This window comes from Glandiceps talaboti, chromosome 22, assembly GCF_964340395.1.
Source record: "Glandiceps talaboti chromosome 22, keGlaTala1.1, whole genome shotgun sequence".
Taxonomy (NCBI): domain Eukaryota; kingdom Metazoa; phylum Hemichordata; class Enteropneusta; family Spengelidae; genus Glandiceps; species Glandiceps talaboti.
In genome coordinates this window covers 9,825,409-9,840,289 of record NC_135570.1, presented here as the reverse complement: position 1 = coordinate 9,840,289, position 14,881 = coordinate 9,825,409, and the positions used below count along the sequence as shown (strand labels likewise).

Below are 14,881 nucleotides of genomic sequence, written 5' to 3'. Positions count from 1 at the left end.
TGTCCAGACTGTAGCTCTACACAACTGAGAAAGCCTCGGTTTTCATAGTCTTGCTGCTAGACGTTCGGGCTTTCTTTCGATGCTATAACTATAAGTGAACGAAGTTCGCTTGTACGTACATACGAAGTTCGCTTGTACGTACGTACGTACATACATACGTACAAGCGAACTTCGTTCGCTTATAGTTCGCTTATACATACACACACACACATACATACATACATACATACATACATACATACATACATACATACATACATACATACATACATACATACATACATACAAATAAATACATACATACATACATACATACATACATACATACATACATACATACATACATACATACATACATACATACATACATACATACATGTACATACACACACATGCGTGTGCGTGCACTTACTTTCGACAATCGTCGGTGGTCTGCGAAATAAAGTCACATTCTTTGTTAATTGATATAATGTTATATAATCAGTTTATTCATAGATCGATCAATTGACAGCTCGGCGATAAACGTTACAAGTTCACAGTTTACAAGAAATACTCAAATTCACATGACGTTAGTTAAACATTTGTGTTCTGGTGAAACAAAAATCATTGCAGGGCACGTGCGCTTTATTATCGTTAATATAATAATGTACCAAATCATTTGACATTTGAAACTTGCATTCTCTAAATATTGCCTACTTACCGAAAATCGTCACACGAGTCATGAATATTGTTCACTAAAATTTAAATCTATATAAACAAGCTTTATAGGACCCATGCACTTTGCTATCCTCCACGAAATTACATGAAATTTGAAGTTTGATTCTGAGATATTGCCTAATTACCAAAAAGTATTATCTATTCTCATGCATCATTAATATTCATAGGATGTTGGTAATATCAAAACCTAATAATTTCTCCACACTTTCTCGAATCTGTGGATCAAAATTTCATTTCAAACCAGCAGGAGTTCTTGAGATATAGATGGTACATATACAGTCAAACAGACAGACAGACAGACGCCCGGTATCTCGTAAGCTTCCCCTCATCATGTTACCGACTGGCGATATATTTTAGTTATGGTCAAGTTTATGTCCCTCTATATCAGTATATGTATATCATTGTATATAGAAACCCTTTCTCCTTAGTAGCATATAGTCCACTCTTATACCATTAAGATAAAGTACTCTGGGATTGTAGTGAACTAACGCCGACGTCTGCTTAACTCACTCTTTTTTTGGTTTGAACATATCAGCAACAGCTCCCCGGAAACGTTTGATCTGCATGATGTAAATCCATGAGGTGAGTATAGGAGAGACTTTCGCTGCGACTGGAGCGATAACGGTCAGCATCAACGGCAAGGTACTGGGATCGACAAATACAGTCCACAAACAAGTAACACCATACAAACCCCAACAGAAGACAAGGTGAAGCAAACAGAGACATGATTGCTGGAAGAAAGTATAACATTTCATATAATAAATCTACAACATAATTCAAATATTATGTTGGGTAAATCATAGTCTCGGTTACCCAGCCTCTTGCCGTTGAGGGCATAACCCCAGGGTTATGCCCTCAAAGGCAAGAGGCTGTGCAACCGAGACTCCCCAAATCACAAATCACAAAGTCCAAAGCTTTATGCTTCATATGAATACTATGAAACGCAGGCATAGTTGGTTTTCATTGGTATGGTCCAGGATAGGCTATTAAAATCAATCTAATACTCAAAATAATATGTGTTTGTTTATAAACCCATGCCCAGTCCAATCCAGATGTATTTTTTTGGGATTCAGACTGATACGATTTACCTCTCTACTTTAATTATTTTTTGCTCAGATTGAGTTTTAGATTTGAATTCTTTTTTAGAGTTCAGTTTTCTTATTCTGCGCTGCTGAAAGTTATACTATACATTTTCAATAAATAAAACCCAGCCTGACCTCGCCTGAGTTTTGTACTGACCTGTTATAAAATCAAGCAAACAGAAAAAAAATGAGTAAAAAAATTAAGAAAGATATCATTTTCTTACCCAACAAACGTTTGTTTCATCAGCCCAGTCACACACTTTCCCTGTGCGTTTGATAACAACACAAGCTTTGCCATAACTGTATAGCATTAATCCAAATGGAACGAGGAAACAAACAACGAACACCGTCGTGATATACTTCACATAGGTAGAATCATTCGTCATGTAATCAACTGCACAGGCAGTCCCTGATGGCTCGTATGTATAACGAGACCAGCCGAAAGGTGACAAGGGTGCTGATGCTGCTAAAAAACCAATAAACCAACCAGCAGCGACCAAGAATGGATAATACTTAGCGCCATCATCGGCTGAAAAAGGAGAATAATTGTGGAATTCTTAATTTGAACGATATCAAGTATACCGGACCTCCAATATCATAAAACTATTATCGAAATTAGCTTTGAGTATTATAGTAAATCTACTACGGCGCCATCAACGACAGTGTTTGACAGCTAAAATAAACTTCTAAAACGTGTCATACAAGCAATTCTCATGTTGTTGAACGGCATCGTCAGGTTTGACAGAAATTGTGAAAAAGTGACTATTTACTGTCACTGTAGATTTGCCAAAGTCTCCGGACTTTTTTCATTGTTCATTTGAATAAGACATTTTAAAGAAAGAATCCACAACTCTGCGTTCTTTTGTGCGCTGAAATATGATAACCCCGACTGATTTATTTGTGAAACAGTTGGGTGAAAGCGTATAGCCCTGGGACAGTCCCTTGCGAGACTAGTAGAATTTTTTTTAAAGTTGAGCTTTTCACAGCTAAAAATGAATTACAAACTCAAACATTTGAAGATTTTGAGACTTAACAAACTCTCACAAAGTACTGTGGTAGGCTGATGTCATTGCTGTGTTGTTGTGTGGCACGATGTCGTAGAATTTTAGATGAGGTGTTAATACTAAGACATCAATTTTGTGTGCGGATTTTCATTTTACAACCAATGAATGTGTTTTGCATGATGTTGTTCATGAGTTATTCAAGAGACGACGGTTGGGCCAATGTTTGATATAAGTGCTTCTGTATGTGTTTTTCTACTGCACGACCATACGACCATTTGAAGTAATTTTCATACGAGCACGTTCTGCTACAGGTTACACACAGCATACTTATTGCAAGTACCCTCACTCACCATCTTTTGGAGAGCATAATACACGGCTCCGATCCATGCTAATAAACGCCAACATGAAGATATTAGCAATTCCGAAGAACATTCCACAAAAGGCGTACATCTGGCAGAAGATGTCTCCGAACACCCATGTCCCAACGAAATGGCAGACTGCAGTAAAGGGTGTACCTAACATTACCATACCTGTAGACGATGTTAGTAAAATGGAACATATTAAAGTAAATTATAAGTTGGACTACCTCTGGAAGTAAACGTTAATTACGGGGTTTCAACACGTCTTCTCCCTTCAAGGCGGAGAAAAGCGTATACATCCAGAGCTAAAAGTGGTACAGCCTGCTGGGTCTATAAGCATTTTATTTACTCAAGTGAAAATTTAAATACTTACATAAAACCGAACTTTAACAATTCTAGTGTGATGTTAACGTTGATGCATGCACTCAATAATGTTATAATATCGTTTGGCGTTTTAGAATAGTTGACTGCATAGTAGTGATTTCCTCGATATGTTTATACGACCGTATGGTATAAGTTATCTGAATACCAGGTTCGAGTTTAGTAACTTGCAAGTGATCGATGGTTAAGTATGTTGCAATAAGTAGCATATTGCAAACAACAAAAAACGTATAAGCTCAGCTTGTGTCCATTTACATGTAAGAAAATGACTTTATCCTAAAATGTATGCCGGCTACGTAAAGTTAAATGATATATGCAAGTGAAGCCGCGGACAAGAAGCGTTCTTCTCACACGGGAAACGCTCTACCACGGAAGGAATATCTGGGATATTTGACAGAAAAGCTAATACACGTTACACTTCCACCCCATGCCCCACATACCCCACCCCATTCGACAGCTATATCTGAACCACGTAAAGAATATTATATTATAGCATTACCAATTCCAGTGAATTTTGTGACGTCATCGCTGTACATTATTACTGATAATGTACTCCGTTATTGGGCATCGCAGCCCTGGAACGAGCATAACAATACAAGCTTATGTACGTACGTGTGTCGCTAGGATTAGTATTCAGCTTCCGGGCCGAACATGGCAGACGATGTTCAGCGCTGTGTATATTATACGTTGTTTTGCGTTTCTCGGGCTACAAATTCACTGGCATTGGCAAAACTATAAAATAATAACAATAATGTATGCCCTCCCAGTCCATAATGGACTCAAGCAAACTTTGCACTCCATAATGGGCTCGGCTGTCGCCTCGCCCATTATGTCGTTCAAAGTTTGCTTTCGTCCATTATGGGCTGGGAGGGCGTACATTATTGTTTAAGTATTCTGTTTCACTACAGCTAATATTTGATAAATTCGAATAGGCCTAGCAGGAGTCAACGACCTTATAATTAATTAATTAATTACTTATGCTAATATCTACTTCCGCATGTTTATAGCACACGATCCACCCAAGTTGATTGACACTAGTCTGTCACTGACCTCAGGCCACTACAAAGGTCTGAGCACTGAACATGTCTGTGCACTGTACCGCTAGTACAATTTGATAGATTCAATTAGACTTTAGCAGGAATCGACGACCTTACAATTAATTAATTATGCTAATTTCTACGTCCGCATGTTTCATGTGTTTATCACACACGATCGCGAGATTATAGCATCCACTCAAGTTGATTGACACTGTCACTGACCTACCGCTACAATTTGATTAAGACTGGCAGGAGTCAACGACCTTATAATTAATTAATTAATTAATTAATTATGCTAATATCTACGTCCACATGTTTATCGCTATATTACATGGAGTCTATTAATTTAATTTAATTTAATTAAATTAAAGCCATACTGATTCTACGATACAACTTTAGAACGTTGCGGTGATCAAATGGATGTAATCACTCCCTAGATCTGTAAAAGTGATTTTATGACTTCTTGCATTAGGCCGAATAAAAAGAATTGTGTGTTTTGGATAGCCAGGCCGACCCTAGTTTAAGCCCCCGAACCTAAGTAATTAAAAAAAAAATCTAAAAACAAATTCTTTGTCTTCTTGACCTTCAGGCACGTCTGTTTTCTTTCCCCAGTGATGTCTGTACTTTTCATCAAACTGTCACAGAAGGGGTATTGTGACCGACATTGTTTGTTTTTGGTTGTGAAGCAATATTTGAATAAACCAATCAAACTAAGAAGATAAAATAAAATAAAATAAAATAAAATAAAATCCTGGCCTATCTACCCTATATACTGAAGCCATGTTATCGGAAACACACATTTATATATTTCCACCTTATTAAGCAGAGTGGGAAATCATTTTTCATGTACGAGTACTTGAACGATGAAATCACCGTCAACCAGTAATATATACAAGTAAATAATGTTGTAACGTTTGTGACAATCGAAGCTTGATAACAGCAAGATGGTACTCAAGACCTTACACATATTCGTGATAACCATATGGAAATAAAATATTCCTCCCTTCGCCCTGTACTCAGGATTTACCAAGAACATACGAATGTTCATGCTGGATAGGATAGTTCCAAGGATAGCTGAAATGAATAGAGATATCAAACGTTATCAATGTAGTTAGTTTTGTGTGCGTTGTAACTATACATATTACCAATGTATTGCACATACGCACGCACGCGCGCGCACATACACACATGCGCACGCACATACACATACGTGGGTACGTATACGTACGTACGTACGTACGTACGTACAGATAGACAGACACATACATACATACATACATACATACATACATACATACATACATACATACATACACACACACATACATACATACATACATACATACATACAATACATACATACATACATACATACATACATACATACATACATACACACACACATACATACATACATACATACATACATACAATACATACATACATACATACATACATACATACATACATACATACATACATACATACAATACATACATACATACATACATACATACATACATACATACATACATACAATACATACATACATACATACATACATACATACATACATACATACATACATACAATACATACATACATACATACATACATACATACACACACACACACATACATACATACATACATACATACATACATACATACATATATACATACATTGCATAACATTTGTATATCTTTACTGTAATCTAGTTTCATCATCGTGACCAGAATGTCGTGATTTTCATCAAGATTTAATCACCCCATATTAACGAATAATGATTAGTTTAATATTCTCCTATAGCCTCATATACCTTTCAGACAACTTTCTGATAGATGCTTTACCGTCGAGTATTATTGATAGCGTACATTTCAATATTGTCATCAGTAAAATTGATCTTGAATTGTTTATAATAGACCGACATGCAACTGAGATGTAATTTCAAGTTTTCAGTACATTCTCACGGTCATAGCGCAATTTAGTGAAATGTTTGAATCGTAGTCATGCAGCGTGTCACGCAGTGGGAATCACATAGTGTAAACGATTGCCAAATGAGAGATAATTCAGTAATTATTTTCATTGTCTGTAAAGCTGTACCTTGTAAGTATATTGTTTCCTTCTCCCATGTGTCCAATTATTGTAATGCAAGACAAAGAAATGTTCTCGACAGATGTTATAAAAATTTATCACTAATAATGGAGAAATGTACGGATACCGTGCCTATAGCAAGAAGAGTCATTGGGACCATGGCCCATGTGGTGTTTATGTTTTTGATAGGTTACTAGTACTGAACGAATGTTTTTGCATGAAACTTGTCTCATTCCTGCTTACAAGGCGCAAACGCACCGGTTTTTTCTCACGAGTTGTAATTGCCATACTGTTCAATATACTAGTACATTCACAGATATACTCCTTGTGTGTTGTGTCAGCGCCTGATGAACCTTATCTTCTCTTTTTCTCAGCTTATCGCTGTATCTCTTATTTTCTTCGTCTTTTACTTTAAATTTCTGTTCATCTAAACTGAAACATACAAACCTCCTCGTACCCATATAACCACCAACTGAGCATCTACTCACAATGTTCTGTTCGTTTCTGCAGTCATTTCTGAAACAATCCGGATACCTTCGATTTTAAGCATCGGAATTGAAATAATAACGTAACAGCACATACGAGTCAGCATATGGGAAACTATCGATGTGTTCTATATATTGTGAGGGAACGGCTTCAAGCTGATTTTTACATCATCTAAATCCGACTCATAAATGATCAGTTAATACACTGTACGTTTAACACTGCGATTTCGCCTTTACGCCGTGAAATATGTGCTTTGCGGTCTTTTCATTGTAATGACCCATACAGCAAATTTCAACTGCTGTATGTACACAGTAAACTAGGCCTACTAGTACTACCTCGTGAGCGCACTTCCCAAACACCAATTGTTATAATGAGTTGACAGAAAAGACCAACATCAACATAGAAACTTACCAAAAGCTAACAATGTCACTGCCAAGGCATGGTGTTGTTCTGTCGCTAGAAATGACGGAATCTCGACTGAAGACGTTTCTTCTGTCCTTGCTTCTGAGCCGACAGTCGCCATGTTGAGAGTATAAAAGCGACACTAAATTCAGACAACACAGAGGTCATTCACTTCTTGTCAATAGAAAAAATATCAAGCCAAGATGCTTTGCAAAGTCGTGTTAAGTTTACATATACGTACATGTACGTAAAATGTATGTCTTTCTTGGGTGTGTGTACTCTCTGACACACACATATGGCAAATGGCACACGTCAATGCCGAATGCACTATAAACTCGTTATGATGTCTCACGGTGGTCTGGAATTGAAGTAGGTGTTATTGAAGTAGGTGTTATTGAAGTAGATGTTATTGAAGTAGATCTTGATTGAAATATTCTATACAAAATATAGCGACCGCTTAATGAGCACACTGTTCGAAGAATAGTTCATTAATAAAGAGGGCGTGCCTAGCAAAGGCATGGCGGGGTCATAACCCCCCCCCCCCCTCCGGTATAACACGTCGGAGTCGCCATTACCCGAACACTTAGAAGAAAACCATCGGTCCTTGGTAAAGTAATACATAACGAATTTCCATTGATACGTCTTTACTTTCAGGGAACTTGAGGGTTTACAAGTGAGGTGTATATCACTTCACCCCCGCGCCAAAAGTGGTCTCCTCCGTTTCCATAGAAATATGTTTTAGAAAGTGACGCTTGTGAAAAAGTGCACATCCGTCTCTCTCCCTCCGTTTCCATATATAGAATTTTTTTTGAATGTGAAGTTGGTGAAAAGGTGTACACCTATCCCCCTTCCTCCCCTCTCTCTCTGACATAAAACTGATATGAAAATCAAATGAGTCTAAAAGAAAATGGGGCAAAAGAGTACTTTTATATAGAAATTGGATTTGTTGGGAGAACTTGATAAATCTCTTTTCATGTCAGTCTACTTTGTTTTTTTCAGTAGGGATAGGACATGACACCTTTGTGAGGTTTAGACTATTTGTACATGTCATTATTCTCTTTGTATTCAAATACTGTAAAGTGTTTTATATATACAATGTATTTATGTTTGTCTTTGTTGTTTCTGTATGTTGTTTTTGACTCGTTAATGTACTTTTTACTTTATTTCATGTCAAATGAAATATACTATACTATACTATACTATGTGTGTGCACATGCGTGTATGTATGTATGCATATATATATAGAAAGAAATGCATATGGAACTTATAAATCAGTCCGTATAAATAGATGTAAAATCTGATGTTTCGAATAAATATTCTTTTTCAAAGGAAATATCGGCGAGATACAGAAATATTAGGTAAAAAAAAAGATTTAATAGGAATGTATGTAAGCCCCCTACTAAGAAAAAATATCAGTATATGATATGCATATATGTATGTGTGTATGTGTATGTATGTATGTGTGTATGTATGTATGTATGTATGTATGTGTGTATGTGTTTATGTATGTATGTATGTATGTATGTATGTATGTATGTATGTATGTATGTGTTTGTATGCTAGCACTTGTCTGTATCAGTACATAGGTATGTATGTATGTATGCTTAATGCTCACACTCCACAAAATTCAGATCAATTTGCTTAGACTGAACATTCCTTTAAAACCAAGATTCACATCACGGATCTTGTTATATCACCTCAAACAATCAATCAACTCGAGACCCAACAGAGTATTCCATCAAGTTTCACCATAGGTACTGTGGTTTTATACACACAAACACGCTTTGTATATAGCACACCTGAATCTCAGCTGTGTCCATTCCCTGTTTACAGCTCTATAATTTTTCACTTGTAGCATTCCCTGAGGGAGGTTTTCAATAGAAAAATGGACACGTTCACATTAATGTATGTATGAACATTTATTTGACTGTCGACAGAATATACAAAATGAGGCAGTGTGTTTAAGTATGACACTGAATTGAAACCAGTCTTCTACAATACTGGAATATAAGTATTGACTGTATTTATGTTAAGGTTGCTTACAGAGAACTTCTAAATTGTGAACCACCATGTACTTGGAAATGCATATATTGTAATAGTCCTGATACTGTGTCCTTTAGCTGTTCAAGAACTCACACATGATGTCAATATGTATACACATGTATATGTAATATAGCATAGCAACTTGATGGTGTTGTCCCACTATAATGTCATGACACATAAACACTGTAATCAGCTCATGAACCTACAAATTCATCTTGATTTTATTACAATAGAGTCAGTATGTTTTACTGCGGCATTTCAGATAGCAAAGATTTTTAAAAACCCAGTTCAGATTCGACTTAAAATTTAGGTGTGAAAAACAGCTGACTGGTAGAGCTACAGAAAACAGTTTGTCCTGAACACAAAAATGATTTGATGTATTCTTTACGGCTCCACTGATAAGATACTAGTGAGAGAACCCGGGATTGAATCATACGTCTTTAAATATGAAAAATCAGTCAATAGAATGAATTCAAGAAAAGTGAAGTCATTGAACAAAACAATGCATAACAAATTAATGAAAAGCAAGATGAGTTTCACACAAGCTGAGTTTATACATTCATGGGCAAAATTTTTGCTGCATTCCAAAATGTACTCTCAGTATTCCATCTACTGAAGCATACTTAACCATCACATGCAACTGACTGAACTCAAGCCTGGTATTAAGATATAACTTATAAATGATCCAATGATGTAATTCTTTATACATATAAAAAAATATCAAGGAAATCCTGACAAGCCACTAAACTGTTCTAACAATATGCCTGAAGACAGTTACATGTATAATGTTATAGAGGGCATGCATCAACTAGCAGTGTTTTTCCTAAAGGTGGAAATTAGGTAAAAACTACCCGAGTTCCCCAGTCATTTTACCAGGGTTGCCTACCAGTGTTTTTGGTAAGGGTGGTAAGGAGGTAAAATCTACCCGAGTTCCCCTATCATTTTACTGGGTTCCCTACCAGTGTATTTGGTAAGGGTGGTAAGGAGGTAAAATCTACCTGAGTTCCCCTATCATTTTACTGGGTTCCCTACCAGTGTATTTGGTAAGGGTGGTAAGGAGGTACAATCTACCTGAGTTCCCCTATCATTTTACTGGGTTCCCTACCAGTGCTTTTGGTAAGGGTGGTAAGTAGGTAAAATCTACCTGAGTTCCCCTGTCATTTTATTGGGGTTCCCTACCAATGTCTTTGTTAAGGGTGGTAAGCAGGTAAAATCTACCCGAGTTCCCCAGTCATTTAGCGGAGTTCCTTACCAAGGTCAAGTTCTGAAACGTCTGGGTTAATGCATAGACATTGTGTCTCTCCAATATCTATAGTTTATTATATAATGTGTATAGGTTCCAGACTGGATTGGTCTTTACCATAAGATAACTATAGCACCTAGAGTACACAGGAGTAAAATGAATGCTAATAAATTATGCTTGAACACTGACTCAAAGATTTGTCACAGTGGATACTAGACTCTCTCATATCCTACTTTCGCTAAAATGTCTGTAACTATAACAGTTGGACCATTGGCTTTATTTGTAACAAAAGGTGTGCAGGAGTAAGGAGAGTGACAAGTGTGATGGCAACAGATTATGAGTGTTGGAAATGCCTACGAGGCGGAGAGTTTGTTGGTGATAACCCGGAGCATGCAAGTGCTGTAAGTGAAAGGCTGCAGGAACTGGACCGAGTGAAAGAGTTCTGTTATCTGGGTGATACCTTAGATGGTGCAGGAGGCAGTGAGCTTGCAGTGACAAAAAGAGTGGGACTGGGATGGAGGAAGTTCAGAGACCTTGAATCCATACTATGTGGTTGTAGGCTAACTCTAGCAATGAAAGGTCGGATTTACAAGGCATGTGTGAGGCCGGTTATGACATATGCAGCAGAAACATGGGTGATGAGAGCAGTGGAAGAGGGTATCTTGAGGAGAGCAGAGAGAGCTATGGTTAGAAAGATATGTGGTGTCAAATTGAGTGACAGGGTTGGCTCAGGGATGCTAATGGAACGGCTAGGTCTAGGTGAGTCAATTGTGGAGGTAGCAAGGCGTAGCTCTCTGAGATGGTGTGGACATGTGCTGAGGAAAGATGAGGGAGAAGGAGTGAAGAGGGCATGGAATCTGGAGGTGGATGGAAAAAGAGGGAGAGGGCGACCAAAGCTAACATGGAGGAGTATGGTGGAAGGACAATGTAAACAGATTGGATTGAACATCAATGACTATGGGAACAGGCAGAGGTGGAGGAATGTGATTGCCACATGGAAAGAAGGACAGTCGGTGACCCCCCGTCAGGGGGAAGAAATCGACTTTAATTAATGATGATGATGTAAGGCTAATCTCATTGTACAGTATGCACTCTACAATTTATTAAAATTTCCACAAACGGTGAAAGCTCACACATTGCAAAAAAACTGAAATACTTTCGCAGTGAGTGAAGAAATCAAAATCAATAATCAAAGATGAATTTCACCCTGCACACAATATGTTTGAATTATTGCCTTTAGGGCCATGGTATAGAACATTTAAATCACGGACAAATTGTTTCTGTAACAGTTTTTACCCCCCCCCCTCCCCCAGCCATATGCACACTAAACAGAGCATAATGTTTTAATTCTTTATTTTACCATATATTTACAGTAGATCATATCATGTCACTGCTTTTAATGCATGTCGACCATTGTATTTTATCTTAGCTTATGTTCTTTTGGTTTTCTTATAACTTGTCTTTATCTGCGAAACTGCATCAATTTCCATTGTAAGCTTTTGCGTTTTATGTCGCAATAAAGTTATTATTTCATTATCTATGGAAATTTTAAGTGCTGAGGGCATATCATACAATGAGATTGGCCTTACCATTATACAGCTCATGGTCAAACTGGTATATTTACAGATATTAGCAAAAAGTGCGAGGATGTGAGAATGTATAAGTGAATGTAGTCTAGAACTATATGTGTGTGTTTGTCTACAACGTCTCTCTCTCCATATATAGTCAAATGGACAAATTGTACTGAAATTCTAGCTAAATCTTCTGCTGGGGAAAGGGTGAACAGCGCATGTCAGTAGTGATTTATCACACACTGACAGGTGGTTGTTACTTAATCATTCAGATTACCACTAATTCAATCTCTGGGCTGAAAGTAAGTCATGTGAGAACACAATACCAACACTCCAATAGCATTAACCACTGCTGTTGGTGGTAGGAACGGAATGTCATATTAAAGAATGCCATTCAACTATACTGTGGAGAGAGAGAGAGAGATGTTCAACAAACCAACACAAATAGTTCTACACTAAAGTGGGTACTACATCAGTTGAGCACCCACCATGATGACTAATTCAGTCTTGATCACCAAGAGGATTGCACAGAGCTAGAACCATATATAAACATATGACACAGAGCTGTGAAACAAACTTGCCAACAGCTACTGCTGAGACCCTCATAAAAACCAACAGAAATGATAATAATAATCTCTTAAAAATTGAAAGTCTGACAACAAAAACACAACTGCCTCAACTCAACTGTATGTGACTCCTTTGATGATGGATGACATCTCACTATTCTAAATGGAATACTATAAATCCTAGCACTATATCCTACTATAATACAGATAAAAAGTTCATCAAAGTTTCTGTATTCACAAGTAAATTTGTATTTGTCACTAACACTAAAATATCTTTCAGTTTCGCAATAGGAATATTTTAATTACATTAATTAGTAGTTCATCAATCAATCAATCAATCCAAAACAGTTCAATTCAACTTCCACTCACACATGGTTACAGACACTGATTTGGACAACTATCAAAAAAATGAAAAGCAACTTTCAAGTGCCTAAATTTGCCATTCTAACTTGACACTGAAATATGAAATTTATTTAGAAATGTTGTCACTCTCATGTGGTGACAGACATGATCATGAATATAGATAGTTTCTTTTATGTAATTTCAGAAAAACTCTACACTTGGCAGTGTCAATTCAAAGATCTGAAGGTATAAAAAGGAAAGGACTGCCTAAAGTGACTTAAGCTCAGAAAGCAAAATTTGTGCATGCGTGCGTATGTATGTATGTATGTATGTATGTATGTATGTATGTATGTATGTATGTATGTATGTATGTATGTGTGTGTGTATGTATGTATGTATGTATGTATGTATGTATGCATGCATGTATGTCTGTCTGTCTGTCTGTCTGTATGTATGTATGTATGTATGTATGTATGTATGTATGCATGTATGTATATGTATGTGTATGTATGTATGTATGTATGTATGTATGTATGTATGTATGTATGTATGTATGTGTATGTATGTATGTATGTGTGTGTATGTATGCATGCATGCATGTATGTATGTATGCATTTTATGCATGTATGACATAAGGACATACCTATGTGTACATACGTACGTACATATATATGTACATTGTATGCATGCTTATACATTAATTTTGGCACTTCTTTGAAGCATTCTTTACCCTTGAAAATTTTCCCAAAACTCTGACCTTTACATAATAAGTGCTGACTATTTCTATGTAAATCAACTTTCAAGATCACAAACTTTGCTTCCTGAGCTAATGAAACAATATAGGACAGTAAAAGAAGAGTGAAAAAGACAAGACTATTGAGAAATATATCAGACAGAGTCTTCTTGAAAAATAATATTTGGGAAAAGAATGAAAGAAAGCACAGTCCATTGATGAGCCTTTCAACAATGTACATGCAATTACAGAATCCAAATTAATATATATCAGGTCCCAAAAGAAATAACTAGATTCCTTCAAAATGCAAATAAAGTCACATTTTTCTGTAAATAAAATAGAAGCATATAAAATTCACATTCACCAACATGCAGGAAATACTGTTTATGCTCTACCCATAACATAACCCATAAATTAAGAATTCCTTTACTGCTGCTTCTTGGAGATTTTTTCAAAGCTTTACAAAATATAAGACTATTATAGTCAAGCAAAAATTCATAGTATTACCATAATAACTATAATACTGATTATGCAGTTTTTTTTAATTTTTTAAAATCATAAATTATAGAAATATTCATAATTGTGTATGATGGACATAAATACAGGTCATTCTGAGTAAAGTGGTTTGACAAATAATTGGTTATTATCAGGGTTGTTGAATAAAATATACAAAGAGGGACTGTCTCTACTTACATCATATAATCTTACAAAAGTTTACTTTTCAATGGGAGAGGACAACTCATTTACATTCGTGATCTTCATTTTTTTTCTTCAGAAATTGTTTTTCAAAATAATACCAAATATTATTTCCATCAACATG

At 36.3% G+C, this 14,881-nt stretch overlaps 2 protein-coding genes across 2 annotated transcripts; one reads left to right on the top strand and one right to left on the bottom strand.

Moving 5' to 3' along the window:
- Positions 1-515: 515 nt before the first annotated feature.
- Positions 516-7,684, bottom strand: LOC144452513 (visual pigment-like receptor peropsin). The gene is made up of 5 exons (XM_078143614.1): positions 7,573-7,684; positions 5,544-5,654; positions 3,154-3,333; positions 2,024-2,328; positions 516-1,448 (listed from the first exon to the last, which is right to left on the bottom strand). The coding sequence occupies exons 1-5, from the start codon at positions 7,682-7,684 to the stop codon at positions 1,224-1,226; spliced, it is 933 nt and encodes a 310-aa protein (XP_077999740.1). The 3' UTR covers positions 516-1,223.
- A 2,682-nt stretch (positions 7,685-10,366) lies between these two features.
- LOC144452512 (uncharacterized) lies at positions 10,367-11,901 on the top strand. The gene is made up of 2 exons (XM_078143613.1): positions 10,367-10,446; positions 11,142-11,901. Exons 1-2 carry the CDS (start codon positions 10,367-10,369, stop codon positions 11,899-11,901), a joined length of 840 nt encoding a protein of 279 aa, XP_077999739.1.
- Positions 11,902-14,881: the final 2,980 nt, after the last annotated feature.

Bases quoted from the DNA above. Each gene is read 5' to 3' on its own strand.
- LOC144452512 (XM_078143613.1), top strand. From the start codon at position 10,367: ATGCCTGAAGACAGTTACATGTATAATGTTATAGAGGGCATGCATCAA. The intron at 10,447-11,141 runs GTAAAAACTACC...TTGTAACAAAAG, and splicing joins TTCCTAAAGGTGGAAATTAG to GTGTGCAGGAGTAAGGAGAG.
- LOC144452513 (XM_078143614.1), bottom strand. From the start codon at position 7,684: ATGGCGACTGTCGGCTCAGAAGCAAGGACAGAAGAAACGTCTTCAGTC. The intron at 5,655-7,572 runs GTAAGTTTCTAT...TATTCATTTCAG, and splicing joins AGTGACATTGTTAGCTTTTG to CTATCCTTGGAACTATCCTA. The intron at 2,329-3,153 runs GTGAGTGAGGGT...CTCCTTTTTCAG, and splicing joins ATTATGCTCTCCAAAAGATG to CCGATGATGGCGCTAAGTAT.